The 15,498-nt window shown below is 37.2% G+C and overlaps 2 protein-coding genes across 7 annotated transcripts in view; both read left to right on the top strand.

The window, feature by feature from the left end:
• Positions 1 to 5,327, top strand: part of PI4K2B (phosphatidylinositol 4-kinase type 2 beta) — a 22,318-nt gene extending 16,991 nt beyond the window's left edge. For 2 of the 3 annotated variants that reach the window (XM_062636519.1, XM_062636517.1), the window contains exons 9-10: positions 608 to 667; positions 3,040 to 4,452. In XM_062636519.1, coding sequence (XP_062492503.1) covers positions 608 to 667; positions 3,040 to 3,213 — 234 coding nt within the window. In that variant the 3' untranslated portion in view covers positions 3,214 to 4,452. Of the gene's footprint in view, positions 1 to 607; positions 668 to 3,039; positions 4,453 to 5,209 lie in introns of those variants that run through there. The other variant, XM_062636518.1, reaches the window with a different exon arrangement.
• Positions 4,770 to 15,487, top strand: ZCCHC4 (zinc finger CCHC-type containing 4). 4 transcript variants are annotated; one of them, XM_062636513.1, is made up of 13 exons: positions 4,770 to 4,966; positions 5,210 to 5,328; positions 6,490 to 6,572; positions 7,233 to 7,508; positions 8,014 to 8,091; positions 8,399 to 8,471; positions 10,041 to 10,191; positions 10,710 to 10,810; positions 12,045 to 12,166; positions 12,723 to 12,798; positions 13,296 to 13,347; positions 14,065 to 14,209; positions 15,273 to 15,487. In XM_062636513.1, exons 1-13 carry the CDS (start codon positions 4,876 to 4,878, stop codon positions 15,385 to 15,387), a joined length of 1,482 nt encoding a protein of 493 aa, XP_062492497.1. In that variant the 5' UTR covers positions 4,770 to 4,875; the 3' UTR covers positions 15,388 to 15,487. The 4 variants fall into 4 exon arrangements, 3 of the variants coding, with proteins under 3 accessions (XP_062492497.1, XP_062492498.1, XP_062492500.1); XM_062636514.1 differs by lacking the exon at positions 13,296 to 13,347 and having other exon boundaries at positions 15,273 to 15,374; XR_009968059.1 differs by lacking the exons at positions 12,045 to 12,166; positions 15,273 to 15,487 and having other exon boundaries at positions 14,065 to 14,151.
• The last annotated feature ends 11 nt before the right edge of the window (positions 15,488 to 15,498 follow it).

The following is a 15,498-nucleotide window of genomic DNA, read 5'->3' on the forward strand; positions in this document are numbered from 1 at the left end:
GATACTGAAACTGTGCTACAATATTGAGATGTAAAGAAGTGTCCTTCTCTGAAACATTCTGTAAACAATTCTATTGGATGTTCAAGTGAAATAATCCAAATGATCGGGATGGAAAGAAACGGAAATTTTAAACTTGTAATGAAAATGCAGCTGTAATATTAAAACTAGATCCTGAAACACACTTGCAGTGTTTGGTCTTTAACTCAGTTGTATTCAAAGTGACTTTGGGTTGTCTGTTAAACCCGGTGGAAGTTGATTATTTAATAAATCTGAAGGAGGAAGTATTCTTTTGTCAGTAAAGGTGAGAGACAGAGCAGTGTAACAGGATGTGACGGTATTAGGCATACCTATCAATGTTCTAAAGTAGCATCTACTGATAAAGTATATCTACTGATGTACTTTATGATGTGGAGCATCCTTCATTTCCACATATATAAATTTGCTGCAGTAAACAGACCTAGTGTGTCATACTATGACTATTTAAAGCATCCAAAATTTATATCGGTAAGCATGACTATGCATGCATTAAGTTGCTGAATTTGCATACTGACTATATAACTAGAAATTAATGGGTCATTTCTTATAATAACTATTTTCTTTATTAAAGACTGATAAAGGATTTGACAAGGCTACTTTTGAAAACCAAATGTCTGTTATGAGGGGGCAGGTAAGACTGCTTTTTTACATTTTCATTTATGTATTTAATTTGCCAGTGCTTGTCAGCTATTTTAGAGCTACAAAAACTGACTCCCATTGAACTGGAAGACACTTAAAGGTATTTTCATCTGAGAAGACTAAATTTCTTCTTAGAGTTTGTTCACATAATACTTGTATGTTCATAGAAGGTATTTAAAAAATGAAACACTGGAGAAGAGTCATAAACTCTAATAGAAGGTTTGGTGGGTAATTTCATTATGTTATTGACTTTATTTTGGAGAGTTAACTTGATTATTGAAATGCTTCTCACAAGAAAGCAATATTAGGTAATAAAATTTCTTCATCCTAGCAAGTATCAAAGCCATACTTGGAACTAATCCAGTCGTTTTCAGATTTGAAAGTTGAAGATGATTAAATGTTGGTTTGTTGGTTTAGGTTGGTTTCTTTGGGTTTTTGTTGTTTTTTTTTTCCCCACAGTGAAGCAAGGGAGGAGAAGGGTTTCATCATCTTCTTTGCTGTTTTAAAATTTAAGACTGGTGTGAGATAATGGAAAGCAAGCTTTAGCTAAGAACAAGTTATTTAGCTCATTATAGGCATAAAATAGTGATTTATGAACATGCAAGCGAATTGGGCTAGATAAATTAATAGTCCCATTTGCACTGATCTTATTGAAACTGATTTCTGTGTTCATAAATTCAAGATGGATAGTTTAAACCCCAGTATTCACACTTCTTAGAGCAGCTTAATCATACCTTTTGTCTGTAGAGTTTTCTGTGTCAGTAGTACCTTGCACAAGATTGCAGCTCTGCTTAGTCAAAGCATAATCCCAGTTAACACTAGGTGTGGTGGCTAAAAGCCAACAATCCTTACTTGAATTAAATTTTAGGAATTATTTCTGAAAACATTTCTGAGAAGTTTGTGCAGTCACTGGAAGATCAGTTCTTAAGGATTCATCCATCTTAATCTGTGTTAAATAGCTTTTCTGTGATGAGACAATTGGCTACAGGGAATCTGATAGTTAATGAGAAGTTTAAGGAAAAACTCATCTATGTAACTGAGAGAGATCTGGCTAAAGTAGTCTAAATAGATTTCCTGTTATAAAGGCTGCAACTGGATGCTTTCTTCACACCCTTTCCCTGAAGTAAATTTCAGCAGAAAATTTATTTTAAATGTTGAAGTGTGTCACCAGAACTAAATTCATAGAATGGTAGAATGATTTGGGTTGGAAGGCATTTCCAGTCTGCATCTGTATGGGCAGAGATTGCTCAAAGCCCCATCCAACCCTGGCTTGGACACTGCCAGGGATGGGGCATCCACAACTTCTCTGAGCAACCTGTTCCAGTGTCTTACCACCCTTGCAATATAGAATGTCTTTCTCATATCCAGTCTAAATCTTCCCTCTTTCGGCTTAATTCCTTTGCCCTCGTCCTGTTGCTACATGCCCTTGTCAAAAGTCCCTCTCCAGATTTCCTGTAGGCCCCCTTTAGGCACTGGAGGCTGCTCTAAGGTCTCCCCAGAGGTTTCTCTTCTCCAGGCTGAACAAGCCCAACACTCGGCTGGAGCACCAGTCATATGAAGACCAGCTCTCTTGAGCATCTTCATGGCCCTCCTTTGGACTCACTCCAACAGGGTCCACATCCCTCTTGTGTTGGGGGCTTCAGAGCTGGACACACTAGTTAAGGTGGGGGTCTCATGAGAGCAGAGCAGAGGGGGAGAATCACCTCCCCCTACCTGCTGGTCACACTTGTTTACATGCAGTCAGGTTTGAATTGTTGGAAATGTAATACTTTTGTGTAGGGAATTGCTGGAAACTGGATTGCTGCAAATTGAACACTTGCCTCAGTTTTCAGCAGGTTAACATTGAATGTGGAGTAAATGACTGGGGCAGTTCATGAGCGCTGAGGTTTTGGAAGGAGGTAACATGCTTCTGGGAGCTAAGGTCTTGGCACTGTATCTGGTGTGGGTTAATGATACTGCTTTGTATCTTCTGATATGAAAATAACTTGTAGCTACAACTCCTGGTAGATCCTATGTTAAATACATGTTGATTGCTTTCTTGTAGTTTGTTTTTTTTTTTTTAAATTAAGTATGCAGTGCTCTTAAGAGATGTGCTAAATTGAAAATGCTCTCAGATTTTTATCTCTTAACGTTTTCCAACATTTCAGAGAACATTGCATGAAATGGTCAAGAAAAGACCAGAAGGGTGGGCAGCGGTGGGATGTTATGTTACCAAATGAACAGAGTATTTCTACTTGCAATAGAGTATCCTTAAAAAATAATTTATTTGACATCACATCTGTAGGGACAGAATTTATTTCAGTGATATCTAAAATTTATAAACCCATTAACCACAGTTTTATTTGTATGCTTTTGCGCTTTTAGATATTAAATCTTACTCAGGCGTTAAAAGATGAAAAGAGTCCCATTCAGCTTGTTCAGATGCCACGTGTGATTGTGGAGCGAAGTAGCACTGGAGGTCAGGGCCGAATTGTTCAGCTGAGTAATGCATTCACGCAGACCTTTCATAGCAGGAAGCCTTTCTTTTCCTCCTGGTAGCAACAAAAGTACATGGGAAGAGTAAGTTTCTCGAGTTCAGAAAGCTACTTCTGTGTAAAAGCTCTGCAATAATATACTTCTGCTGTACAACAAGAGCTCTGACTGCCACCACCTCAAAACTTAAATTCTGAAGACTTAAGAAATGTATTTTGAATGTAATAAAAGTTTACAATTTTAGTGTCAAAATTTTGTGAATTCTTATGTCGGGGATGAGAAGAACTTGCCCATACTATATTTTTATAGGCTAAATTAATGTATTCTGAATAAGGGAAGATACACAGTTTGCGTATGCTGAGAAACTACTTTTGAATACAACAGGAATTCTTTTTGTTTCATATAAATGTGAGAACCTGTACACTATTGACTTCTTTTATATGGTCTTTAACAATTGCAGAATGTTATCTTTGATTGTGCAAATGCTTTTCCCTGGAATTTCTTGCTGATATTTTAAGCTGTTAGATTTTTGTAGGCTAGTTACTTGAGAAGTCATGCACTTTAAATAAAAAATGGGGAGAGGAGGGGGGGAAATGCTTCAAGTAGGTTTTTTGCACACTGGGACCAAAAATAGCTAAACAGTTGCATTACAGCGAGGTTCAACCTGAATGAAGTACTCACAGCTCCTAGTGACGGAATAAACTGAATGTACGTTTCAGAGGTTGAAATTTCACCTGTAGCTTTTAGAACTAGTGTATTTAAGCACGTTAGGGAAAACTGTGATATTTCTTTATAGATCTCTCGCAGCGAAGGAATTGCAGCATGTTGTTGCAGGTTTGCTTTGCCATACGCCTATTAACTGTGTTCATCAGTAGTCACCAAAGTGGTTCTGCACTATGAATGATGGGAGCACTGATGTGTTCAGCACGAAGCCAGTCTGCCTTCTAGATTTATATGTAAACACACAGTTGTTTTTGTTTTTTACTGGAAAAAAAAAAAAGGGACAAAAACTGTGATACTGAGAGCACAGAGACTTCTTACCGTGCCCTTAGCAGTGTCATGCGCTTTTGCCATTTGCTTTTATGCATAAGTTACATGATTTAGGACTTGATTGTCATGTTTCAAGATTTGTGGCTTATGTAACATGGAAAATATTTTTATTTTAGTAATTTTCTGGACAGTTAAGACCAGGAAAAGGAAAAAAAAATGCTTTTATGGAAGCTTCAGTATTTCAGTCATTGCTGTATTTTGTAATTCTAAGCAATACTGTGGACAAAAATAATAAAATGCTTGTATTTTATATAATTTTGAGTGGATTTAAATGTTAATGTAGCTTATCAGCACTTCACATGCCTAACTGAAATGTTTAAGTCTTTTAACTGTAAAGTTCACTGTATGGTGGAGTTAAAATTGAGCTGAAATGATCACCTTTATAAACATTCCATTAATGTTTTTATCCAAACAGTTTATTTAAAAAAATTAAGATGGTGTTTATGTACCAGACATACCCACTGAAGAAAATAAATGTCACGGTCTAAACCGCACAGGGTTCGGGCTCGGCTGTCGGTGGTGGTCTCTCGATAGACCCTGTTTCGGTGTTCCACGCGAAGGAGCGTGTTCTCCCTCGGCGCTGGGGCCGCCGCGCCGCTGGGGGGAGCCGCAGCTTTGGCTGCCCTGTCCTCCCTTAGCTTGTCGGGTGGCGGGGGCTGCCGGGAAGCAGGCGGTGCCATGGCGGCTGGCGGCGCGGGCGGGCGCGGGCTGGGTGCCTGCGGTTTGGCCCTACTCGGGCTGGTGCCCGGCGCGCCCCTCTGCCCGCACGGTGAGCGGCAGGGGGATCTCTGACAAGCCGGGCTTGGGGTGGCCGCGGTTTGCGGGGTGTGTGTGCGTGTGTGTGTGTGTGTGTGTGTGTGAGTGTGAGAGACACCTCCCACAGCGTCTCTGCTCATCCCCAGCCCCTTTCCTGGCCCCCGCCAGGAGTTGTGTTAACGTGTTCTGGAAGCTTGACACTTGCACGCGTCTCTTGGTGTCCCGTGTGTCATGTATGGTGATGTTTGTCCTTCAGGTCCTGCTCTTCTATTTGTAAAGACCAACCAAGGAGGAGAGGAAGGAAGAAGGTTTTATGCTTGTTCAGCCTGTAGGGATAGAAAAGATTGTAACTTTTTCCAGTGGGAGGATGAGAAGGTAAGAGGGCGCTGTTTAGGACTATGGTAAATATTGGGGATAATCTTTCTATTTAAAAGAAAGTTAAAATAATTTGTGAGTAAATCCGGCATTTGTTACTGTATTGCCAAAACACTTGTGTATTCAAGTTACGATGTTTGTAAATGCCATGCAATGTTGAACAAAACAGGATAGTTCTGATCTCAAGATGTCCTCATCTTCCACAATTAAGACAGGAAATCTGGTGGATACAGGCAAACAATGGGATATGTAAAACAGATGGTGGGGATTAGCATGATGCTCAGTAGAACATCTGCAGCAATTTTTCTGCAAAACTTTGGGCAGATAATTGTAGGGTGACAAAACAGGGATTGATATGTATTCACGGAGAGCTTGCTGTGGTTTTTGTCCGCTGCATTTTATGTTGCTTTTTCTGTTTCGTAAATGTTTCTTGTGTTGCTGTCATTGTCCTCAGCAGCTTGTCAGGCTGGAGTTTAATTGTGTTCATTAGCAGCTCATTGCTGTGCTGATTGCTACTGAAAAGTTATATAAAGAGAAAATAAGGTAGTTAATCACTTGCTTGTGTAGATTTAAATGGTATTTTGAATGTCACTGGTATAATGGTGTTTTTTTTCAATTGAATTTTCCTGTCCTCCCCCATTAAAGAAATCGGTTCCTTAAGTTTTGTGTAGATGTCTTGAAACACTGTGAAACTATATGTTTTGTGGGAACAAAGTAGAAGACTCAGAGAAGAGCTGTTATGCCTTTAAAATAATCACACATGAAAGACTTGGGCAACGTTTCTGCTGTCATCAGTTGTTCAGGATCAGATCATAGTTCTTCATAGAGAGTGCAACTGCTGTCATGCATTAATGAAGAGTATACCTCTTTCTGTCTTCATCATAACCAAGTTTTGAGTTTTCCCCCTCAGTATCACATGTGGTAGAAGAATGAAATGTTTCTATTTTTTTACGGTTTAAATTCACAAGGAGAGACTTGTAGTGTTTTGCAGCATTCCTCTGTTCTGCAGTCATGATTGTTCTTTTGCAACAACCCAAACAATGTGATAATTTGCTATGCAGAGTAACTAAAGCATGAGACCTTTGATGCACCCTTTTTAATAACTGAGATTTAATACAGAACAATATCTGTTGGTTTTGTAATGTTTTATAAATTTTACAGGTGTCAGAAACTAGGCTTGCAGCACGTGAAGAATACAATAGAAATCACCAGCCTTCTTTTACACACAGACAGAATGTGGAAAGGTATTGTTAATGGCTATTTTCTTCAGTAAAAATCAAGTAATACAGCTTTAAGTACTTCGAATGCAGAGATAGTATTTCAGGAATCTTTAAAATACGAAAACATGCCAGAGGGATTTTGAAAAATAAGAATTAGTTGACTTGCAAGAGGGAAATAGCATGAAATCTGTAATTACAGCATGGTATTTTCAACCCAGGAACTGTATCTATCTTTTTTTTTTTTTATATGTACTTCTTACATTAGTGCTCATAATGTGCTAACAACAGGTCAGTAGCAACTTCAGTTCAAAAAATTATTCTTGACTTTAGGGTGCAAAAGTAACAGGCTTAACATTGTGAAAAGAAGCAAAGGTGATAGTGTGATAAATGACATCCTAGTTCTGTGCATAAACATACAGGACTGCTTGCTGGTAGTTCATATGGAGTCTTCACTTTCTAATCCAGTTATTTTGTGGGCACTCTCAATATGTTTGGCTCATATATTATAAGCTTTTTAAAGTGTCCTTTGAATATCTTTTCATAAATACAACTTCATTCATATGTAGGTAGCGGAGTTTTTTGCAAGAGCGGCTTATGCTACATTGCCTCTTTAAATGTCTGAACTCAAAAAAAATGAACCCTCCTTCATAGCCCCGTTCATGTTTGTTGCCTGCCGTCTTAAAGGTACAAGGATTTTGTTCTGTTGCCGTTATCAAAGAGGAGGTTTTGCCAGGAATGCCAGCAATTGCTACTGCCAGCTGAATGGGAAAAACACTCGGCTCACCAGTTCCTGTGTGATATCTCCACTGCCCAGTTAAAAAGCCCCAGTCAACTTCTGTATCCTCTCGAGAATAAAAAAACAAATGCACAGTACTTATTTGCAGACAGAAGTTGTCAGTTCCTACTGGATCTTATTACTGATTTAGGATTCAGACGAGTGCTCTCTGTTGGAACACCCAGGTACGTCAGTGAGAATTGTTACACTTTCAAATAATATATTTCCCTGGAAGCCGTGCAGGTTATTAAGATTTAAATCATCAAGGATTGTGCCATCGTAAGAGGTTCTCTGTGGTTAAATTGGTTGGAATTATCTAAGCATCTAGTGGGATCTTACTTTGAGCTTATAAGATACAGAAGACTATAGCTGCTCTGCAAATAACACACACACTTTAAATGTTCTGTGTTGTTTCTTACAGAAGTGACAGTAAATTTGTTTGCTTATGTTTGGGGTTTTTGTTTGTTTGTTCATGGTGATCCTGTAGGCTTCACTGACTTTTCATCTTTTAAGACTAATTTTTCTAACTTTGAATATTAGCCACACAGAATCATCCAGATTCAGATTACTCCATTTTCTCTTATCTGTTTGGTTTTAGGTTTAGTAAAATACCAGGCATTCTTGTCTTGCAAAATAATTTTTGAAGCCACTGATTATGTGTTAAATTTCTTTGCTCCAATTGTACTTCAGGCTTCATGAAATGATCCAGTCAAAAGCATCACGAGAAGATTTCAGTGTTAGAAGCCTTCTGCTAGATATTGATTTCAGGTAGGTTTTGACAAATGTCTGTCTGTCTGAAGAGTATGTGCGAGGTTTGTGTTCCTACTGCTTTAAAGATAAATTGGTGCTTAGTTTCCCTTTCCTGTCTCTGCATGTCTGTTCTTACACACATACACAAATAACATCCAGTTTATGAGAAAAGTAATAATACATAATAATTCCTAGTATTGGTATGTGTTGTCAGTAATCATAGCCCAGTTGTTTTTCTTAAGGTCTTGTTTTCAATGTAAATGCCCGTAAGTGCAGACAAGAAGTTGGTTATATTTTCCTACTGCCCTTAAAACTTATTTTACAGGTATTCACAGTTTTACACAGAGGATGAATTCTGCCACTACAACATGTTTAATCATTATTTTTTTGGTGGAGAGGTAAGGCCAAGTATTTCTTGAGTGCTTTGTAAACAAGTACATGTTGTTGATACAGAATTTTGTAATCAGGTCATGGCTAGACTAAAGGAAGACATCTGTCGTGAGATAAAAATGGTCAACAGTACTGGAAATGAAAGAATAACAGTGCCTCTTCAGTAATTCTTTCTGACTTGATGCAAAGATAAAGTTGCCTGTTGAATTTATGCTAATGTTACTTACACATTATAACTGCTGCTTTTATTAAAATGACAGTTTGTTGTGAGTTGTTGTATTCATTAGCACTGTTCTTCTGTTGCTACAACAGCCCTTATAAGCCCAGTGGGTGCCATAAGTCTTGTTCACTGGTAATTGAGGTGGGAGGAAAAAGGAGGTTTTTCTGCTTTATTCAAGGCAAGCAATGTCAAAAGGTTAACCTTGTTGTCATAAAATGAAATTGGATTAGTATAATGGTTAAAGAAAATGTTGTGCTTCTTGATGCTTTTTGAATGTTACATTATGTGCTTAATTTTGACTTTATTAAAAAAACCTGCAGTTGTAGTAGGACATTTATTTTAGCTTTGTACAGTCACAGTGTAATTCAGTTCCAAACATTAGTTTCAAACATTTATCCCTATAGTATAGTCACTCACTCTTAGTTCTTCTTCTGCCATTATTAGTAAGCCACTACTGATTTGCATAAACTTATTTATTGCAATACTTTTCATACTACATAGATAATTTTAAGATCTTTTCCATTCCAGAAGCTAATTTTGAATGGGATCTTGAAAAATAATCACCTAGGTTTAAATGGGAATTTGGTCTAAAAGCCTTACTTTTGAGGTTTTTAATCTGTTACTGTACTGTTTTGTGCTTTTCTATTAAAGCAAAATATCTGTTCCTCTGCATTGTAAACACTGTGCTGTTCTTTTCAAGGTGTGAAAAAGTGACACCTGTAATGACACCTTATTGCCATGTATTCAGCGACTGAATGCAGCACTCTTGAATGCATATTGATGTTAGAAATCTGCGTTTGGAATGCAATAGAATCTAAGTAACAGATGAGAGAACATCTGTTTCACACTGTGAAATGGCAGGGAAGACATAGCTTTTTACATTTACTTTCATAATAGAGTCCAGGCTGGATTGCTAAACTTTGAACAGTTTTCATAAGCAGTATGGATTGAATTGGTTTTCAGTGGACTGAATTGTTCCCATTACTTTGAAAATGCTTTACCAAATAAAACAACTTAAAAGGTACAAATAAAATATATTTTAAGCCTGAAAGTTGCTTTTTTGCTATAACATCCTTTTTCCCAGTTAAATTTAATACCCTTAGGAGGAAGACTACCTTAAGAAGCTTGAATTGCATCTGCCCGTGGTACATTATCTCTAGCTGAACAGGGCACTTGTTTTCAGACTTCCAAGTGTAGTTTTTTGTTCGGGTTGGTTTTTTTTTTCATTACTACCCAAGAGGAAATAACTTTTGTCTTTAAAGTTGACCTTTCTAAAATAATCATTTTATTGCTAAAGACAGTACTGTTGCAGTTCTTGAATCTGTATTTCTGGAAATTAACCTCTGTTTCTTAACAGGCTGCATGTGAAACTTGTAGGAAATTCTTGTATCAAGACAATGGTGAAAGAGTCATTATGGTGACTGATCCCCCATTTGGAGGGTTAGTGGAAGCACTGGCTTCTAGTTTTAAAAAACTAATGGCAATGTGGAAGGAGACAGAAAAAGGAGGTAGGTATTGCAGCCAGATAGGTGGGTTGAGATGTGACATCACTGGAAGAAAAAGTACCTATTTAAAAGTCTCTGATTCTTGCTGCTCAGATGAATGTGAACACACTCATGTTATAGTTTCTAAAGATAAACTACTGTAGATCTAACTTACTCTCCTGATACTTACAGTTTAATAATACCTAATTCTTTTAAGTCTGTCTTAAAAACCAACAGGTTTTTTATAAATCTTCTTAGCAATTAAAATGGACTTTAAAGGTAGAGAAGAAGCTGCTGTCAAACCAATACTATTTCTTACCAACCCAGGGGGGTTGGAATTAGTGAAGTGGAGCTTACAGCTCCACATACGTAAGACATGCCAAAACTATCTGTGGCCTGAAGGAGCTAGTTCTTATGCCCAGCATGACATAGATGTATTCAGAATGCTTTTTTCATGTATATTCAGAATATACATGAAGCATTTTTCATGCTTCGTGTACCTCGTTTTTCTTTAATGTACATTTAAGTCTTTTCATTACTAGGTCATAACAACCAAGAGATGCCCATGTTCTGGATATTTCCATACTTCTTTGAGTCTCGTATTCTGGAGTTCTTCCCAAGCTTTAGTATGATGGATTACCAGGTACGACTGAACCCAGTGAATCTGCCAAATTTCAGACGTGTGCATTGTGAACAGGAGATGAAAGCAGATACAGTGGTAGCACTTGTCTGGAGATGGGCCACCTTCTTAGACTTTAGTTTTGACAGCGTTGGAGGCACTGCTGCAAACCCTGTGGTTCTCATCATGTGAAGTCCAGATTCTGTATTTCTATTAGTCATACTTTTGATAATTTTTGTTTCCCTCCTACAGTTTATTAGGTACCTTCAATTTACCTGTCATCTGTGGATTAACTCATTTCTTCTGCAGTGTTTTCAGTGTGACAGAATTTGCACTAATTTTGACAGGTGCATATTTCAGAAGTGAGTGGTAGCTTGGAGAAGAGTGTGTCATTTTTCCCAGCTGTTGAAATGTCAGTAGCTTAGTGGTTAATGCCCATCCCTGGTAAAAAAAAAGATTGAAAAGTAAATAAATAATAAATAAATAAGGTCTGTCATCTCCAAAACTGCCAGGACCAAAGTAGAATCACAACAATAGAGATTTTTGGAATTGCATAATAAATCAAGTTGTCGGTGATAAAGCAGTAATCTGGCATCAGCTTCTCCAGTACTGTATCCGTTAGTTATGTCAGTGTGCACATCGGTGACTTCTGAGAGCTCAGCCATGGGTATTCGTGACGTTAGAGTTTTGTTTTCTCATATAATAACTCTATGTAAAATCTGACATGGTGTTCTGAACAACATATTTGTATCATGTAGAATGGAAATTTGTGGAAAAAAAATGGCAACTCCTGCTAGGCTAGACTCCACATTCCTGCCTCATGTTAAGAGATGAGAATTTTTGTGCTGGAAAAAGCAGTGCTGATCGAATTTGCAACTTTGTTATTATTCTGAGATCCGGTAAAATGCAGGTCAGCTGGTATTGCCAGAGTGACCAAATTGCGTAATTCCATGTTCTTAAATGGGCTGCTCTTTTGTAGAACATCTGCAACGTTATCTTAGATACTCCATGCAAAAGAGCAAAAAGGTAGACTAGGATTATTGTAGTATTGGGAACTTAATTTCTTGAATCTAGCCTGATGCTGTGTTTGCACAAATTTAAAAGTAAATGAGACAAAATACTTGTAATCTAATTTGGGGTTAGAGTATTTTGTATAAAAATTAAAATTTCATAAGGCACATATAAAGATAATAAATATGTAAATAGTTCTGCCTGTGCTTAGTATTCACTTTAAGACTCTGTGGTTTTCTATTTCTAGGTAGACTATGATAATCATGCACTTTATAAACATGGCAAGACAGGTCGTAGACAGTCTCCTGTCCGTATCTTCACAAACCTCACCCCAAGTATGATTGTACTTCCTGTGGAAGAGGGTTATAGGTAAGATGTATTAACACTCAAGTGACATGGTACTGTTCAGTATTTTCTTGCCTGACTTTTGGATGTCAGGCTGAAGAGCACATTTCTGTTGCTCATTTTTAAGGTTCCGTGTTCTGTAAACAGCATGTAAGAGAGCTGGGAACCTAAAAGGAAGTTTATATTTTCAAGTGTGGAATGATGAGATTCCTCAGCTTGTCTGTAGGAAATTATGTGTACACCTACGAGAGGTATTAGAGCTGTGCCTGATTATCATCTTGGTTGAGACAGTAGTTAATAAAATGAGCATTTAGAGAAGCATCAAGGACAAAGGAATAGATTTGGTTTGATTTACTGCTAATAGTGTGGCTAATGTGGATTCAAACACCTGAATTTTATTATTTGGATGTACTGTGTTTAAATGGCCGAAGTGATGATTTTATGCATCAAAACCATCATCTTTAATTTAGCAGAATGATTATGCAGTCTTTATATTTATTGTTGAGCTTGTATAAAATTAATTTATATTGCTTTGTGAGCAAATAGTGGACTAGTACATTTAAATTTTGTTTTTTTTCAGGTTTTGCGCTGTATGTCAGCGCTATGTTAGTTCTGGTAACCAGCACTGTGAGATATGCAATTCATGTACATCAAAGGTAGGTATTTTGACTTCTTTCTGTGTAGCAGTTTTAGCAGTAGTCATATAGTAACTTCTGTTATATTTGCTCTGGTAAAAACTTATTCTGATTCTGACTTCCTTGGGAAACCCCAAACAGTTCAGTTTCCTAGGCTTTCTGACTTCGCAGGACATCATTCATAGTCCACTGGGAATTAATTTCTCTTTCCCCGGTTCCTTTGTGTTGGAAAGAGGACAGGAAAAGTTTGGGACTTACACCATACCTTATTCATCAGTGGTCTGTTGACACATATATTTCTTATGTTTCGGAAGTTGTAGAACATGTTAATTTCAAAATGCTGCAGTTGTCACAGATTCTCAGGACTGTTGTTTCCAAGTTACAGTCGTTCCTGCAGAGGACCTGTTTCTGTAAATAATGGGGATCACATGTCAGTAGTTCAGTTTTAAGCTACAGTCGGGGGGTGGGGGGTGTTAAACATCAAACAAAGAAATAAACACTGTATTCATCTTTTGTAGGATGGTAGACGATGGAAACATTGTGTTCTTTGCAAAAAATGTGTAAAACCCTGTAAGTATAGAAAAACACTTTTCTAAATAAAAGTACCCTTCTTGTTTAAGCTATAGACCAAAGAAACTGAGATTGCAAACCAGAAAATACTCTGTAAAAGAAATCAAATGTAATTTCTCAGAAGACACAGAGTAAAGGAAAAATCTCAATTTCACACGAGTTGCCACTCGGTAACTAAGGTACACTTGTACCACGTGGGAATGTGATAAATTTTTTGTCAAGCCTTACTAAATCCCATTCATACTTGTTAATAGGAAAACTTAAATATTTTGATTTTTTTTTTTGTTTCCTGATGTTGTTAACTTTTCGTTTAGAATTTCATAAACAAATAGGCAACTATTAAAAAGTTTGAGAGGGCATGATCAAATTACATACAGTTGTATTTATAGCTGTGTTTAAATAGCTGAAGCAATCATTTTTGTTACTGGTACAGAAATTGCAACATATAAGTCCATTTTAACATCTGGATTTTTTTTTTTTCATTTAAAATTGCATACAGGATAATAGTTCTAGTGGCAAAATAATTCAGTTATATTGGAATAGTCATACAGTGTATTTGTCTACCTGGCTGCCTTACAAAATGTAATAAGGGACCAGAAACTGACTGCATCCATCTCTGTAAAACTAAAACAGAATTAAAAACCTGGCAATATAGCCTATATCTAAAGCTTAGTTTCAGAATGATCATTCTAAAAATCATGTTACTTTACTTTGTAGCTTGGTTTCACTGCAACAGTTGCAACTGCTGTGCTCTTCAAAACCACACTTGTGAGAAGACTGATGCTGGTTGTTTTGTTTGTGGCAAGGCAGGTCACAAACGCAGTACCTGCCCTAGTCTTTTCCGCACCAGAAGAGCTTGCCAGTAAGTGTGGTACTGCATTAATATAATAAAAGATAGCATTCAAATGAGATTAGATCCTGTTTCATACAAATGATCTAGAAAGAGATGACTTTTGCCTTTGGGTGCTGGTGACAGCTTTCACCATTGCCCATTTGCTGTATCTCTGGGGTGTATATACTGAAAGGAGGATATGATAAAAGGCGAGTCACTTACTGTGTCTCCCAATTCCTTAACCGTGGCTTTTCTTCCAAAGCTGATGTATACAGATCCCAAATTTGGTGTATGGTGCATGGGATAGCTCTGTCAAGAAGATTCAAAATTAGTGAAACACTTTTATCCCCTTCATTAGATTCCTCATGAAAGGGCAGAGAAAAGAGTCACTACTATGCGCTTTTCATTGCTTCCTGTCTCTTTTGCTTTGTTATGGCATCTTTTGGGGGGTATTTTTTGCGATATTTCAGGTGCTCTCTGTTGTACAGTCTAAATCCCCACCATATAAAATCTGTATTAATGAGGGTCTCATTAAATGCTTTTATTCTGCCATGATTGTGCCTCTGTAACATACACAAGCACACAGTTGTATATATCAAAAGACCAAAAAAATAGTGTGTGATGGTCTTCAGATGGAACTAACTCAAAAGGGGAAAGGGAAACTCAGAAGCTGAAAACAATCCACTTGCTACTTAGATTTAGGTCCTGTATTTTTTGCAGGTGTCTTCATAAAGTTAAGCTGTCTGTACTTTTTTCTAAGCCTTTCTGTTATATATCTGTGCATTATATATTGAGTATGAAAGTCTGTATGTGTTTTTTTGCATTGGTGAGTGTCATTTCTTACTGTTTTCATATTGGCTTAAAGGTAAAATGCTGAATAAATATGTAAGTGAAAAATAATGAATGGGAGTAAAATGGACAGTTTTAGGAGGATTAGATGTCATAACATTGTAAGATGTAATGTTCCTTGTACTTTCTGTGAGTCTGTGAGCTTCTTGGGTCATACACGTCCATGGACAGATTGTTTAAAATGCTAGCAAATGTAGAGGTACGTTCTACATTTTATTCTATATGTTCCTTTTTTGCTTTACAGAGCTGACAAAAAAGCAAAGGCAGAGAACTCTAAAGAGGGTAAATACGCTGTGAAGCATGCCATATTCTCCAGGAAAAAAGTAAAAAAAAAACAAACCAAAAACCCCAAAAGCTGACTTTGCTTGCTGACACAGTTATTTTTTATTATGGCCAGCCTTTGATTCCTTTTTCTAATAATGTTAATATTAACATCCAAAATAAAATAAAACCAATTAAAAGTGACAGTT

This window comes from Pezoporus occidentalis, unplaced genomic scaffold (genome assembly GCF_034315485.1).
Source record: "Pezoporus occidentalis ecotype Australia unplaced genomic scaffold, CSIRO_AGI_Poc_V1 ctg48, whole genome shotgun sequence".
In the NCBI taxonomy this organism is placed as follows: domain Eukaryota; kingdom Metazoa; phylum Chordata; class Aves; order Psittaciformes; family Psittacidae; genus Pezoporus; species Pezoporus occidentalis.

Coding starts and splice junctions, on each gene's coding strand:
- ZCCHC4 (XM_062636513.1), top strand. CDS start 4,876: ATGGCGGCTGGCGGCGCGGGCGGGCGCGGGCTGGGTGCCTGCGGTTTG. Junction 7,509..8,013: donor CTCTCTGTTGGAACACCCAG/GTACGTCAGTGA, acceptor ATTGTACTTCAG/GCTTCATGAAATGATCCAGT. Junction 10,192..10,709: donor GAAGGAGACAGAAAAAGGAG/GTAGGTATTGCA, acceptor TTTCATTACTAG/GTCATAACAACCAAGAGATG.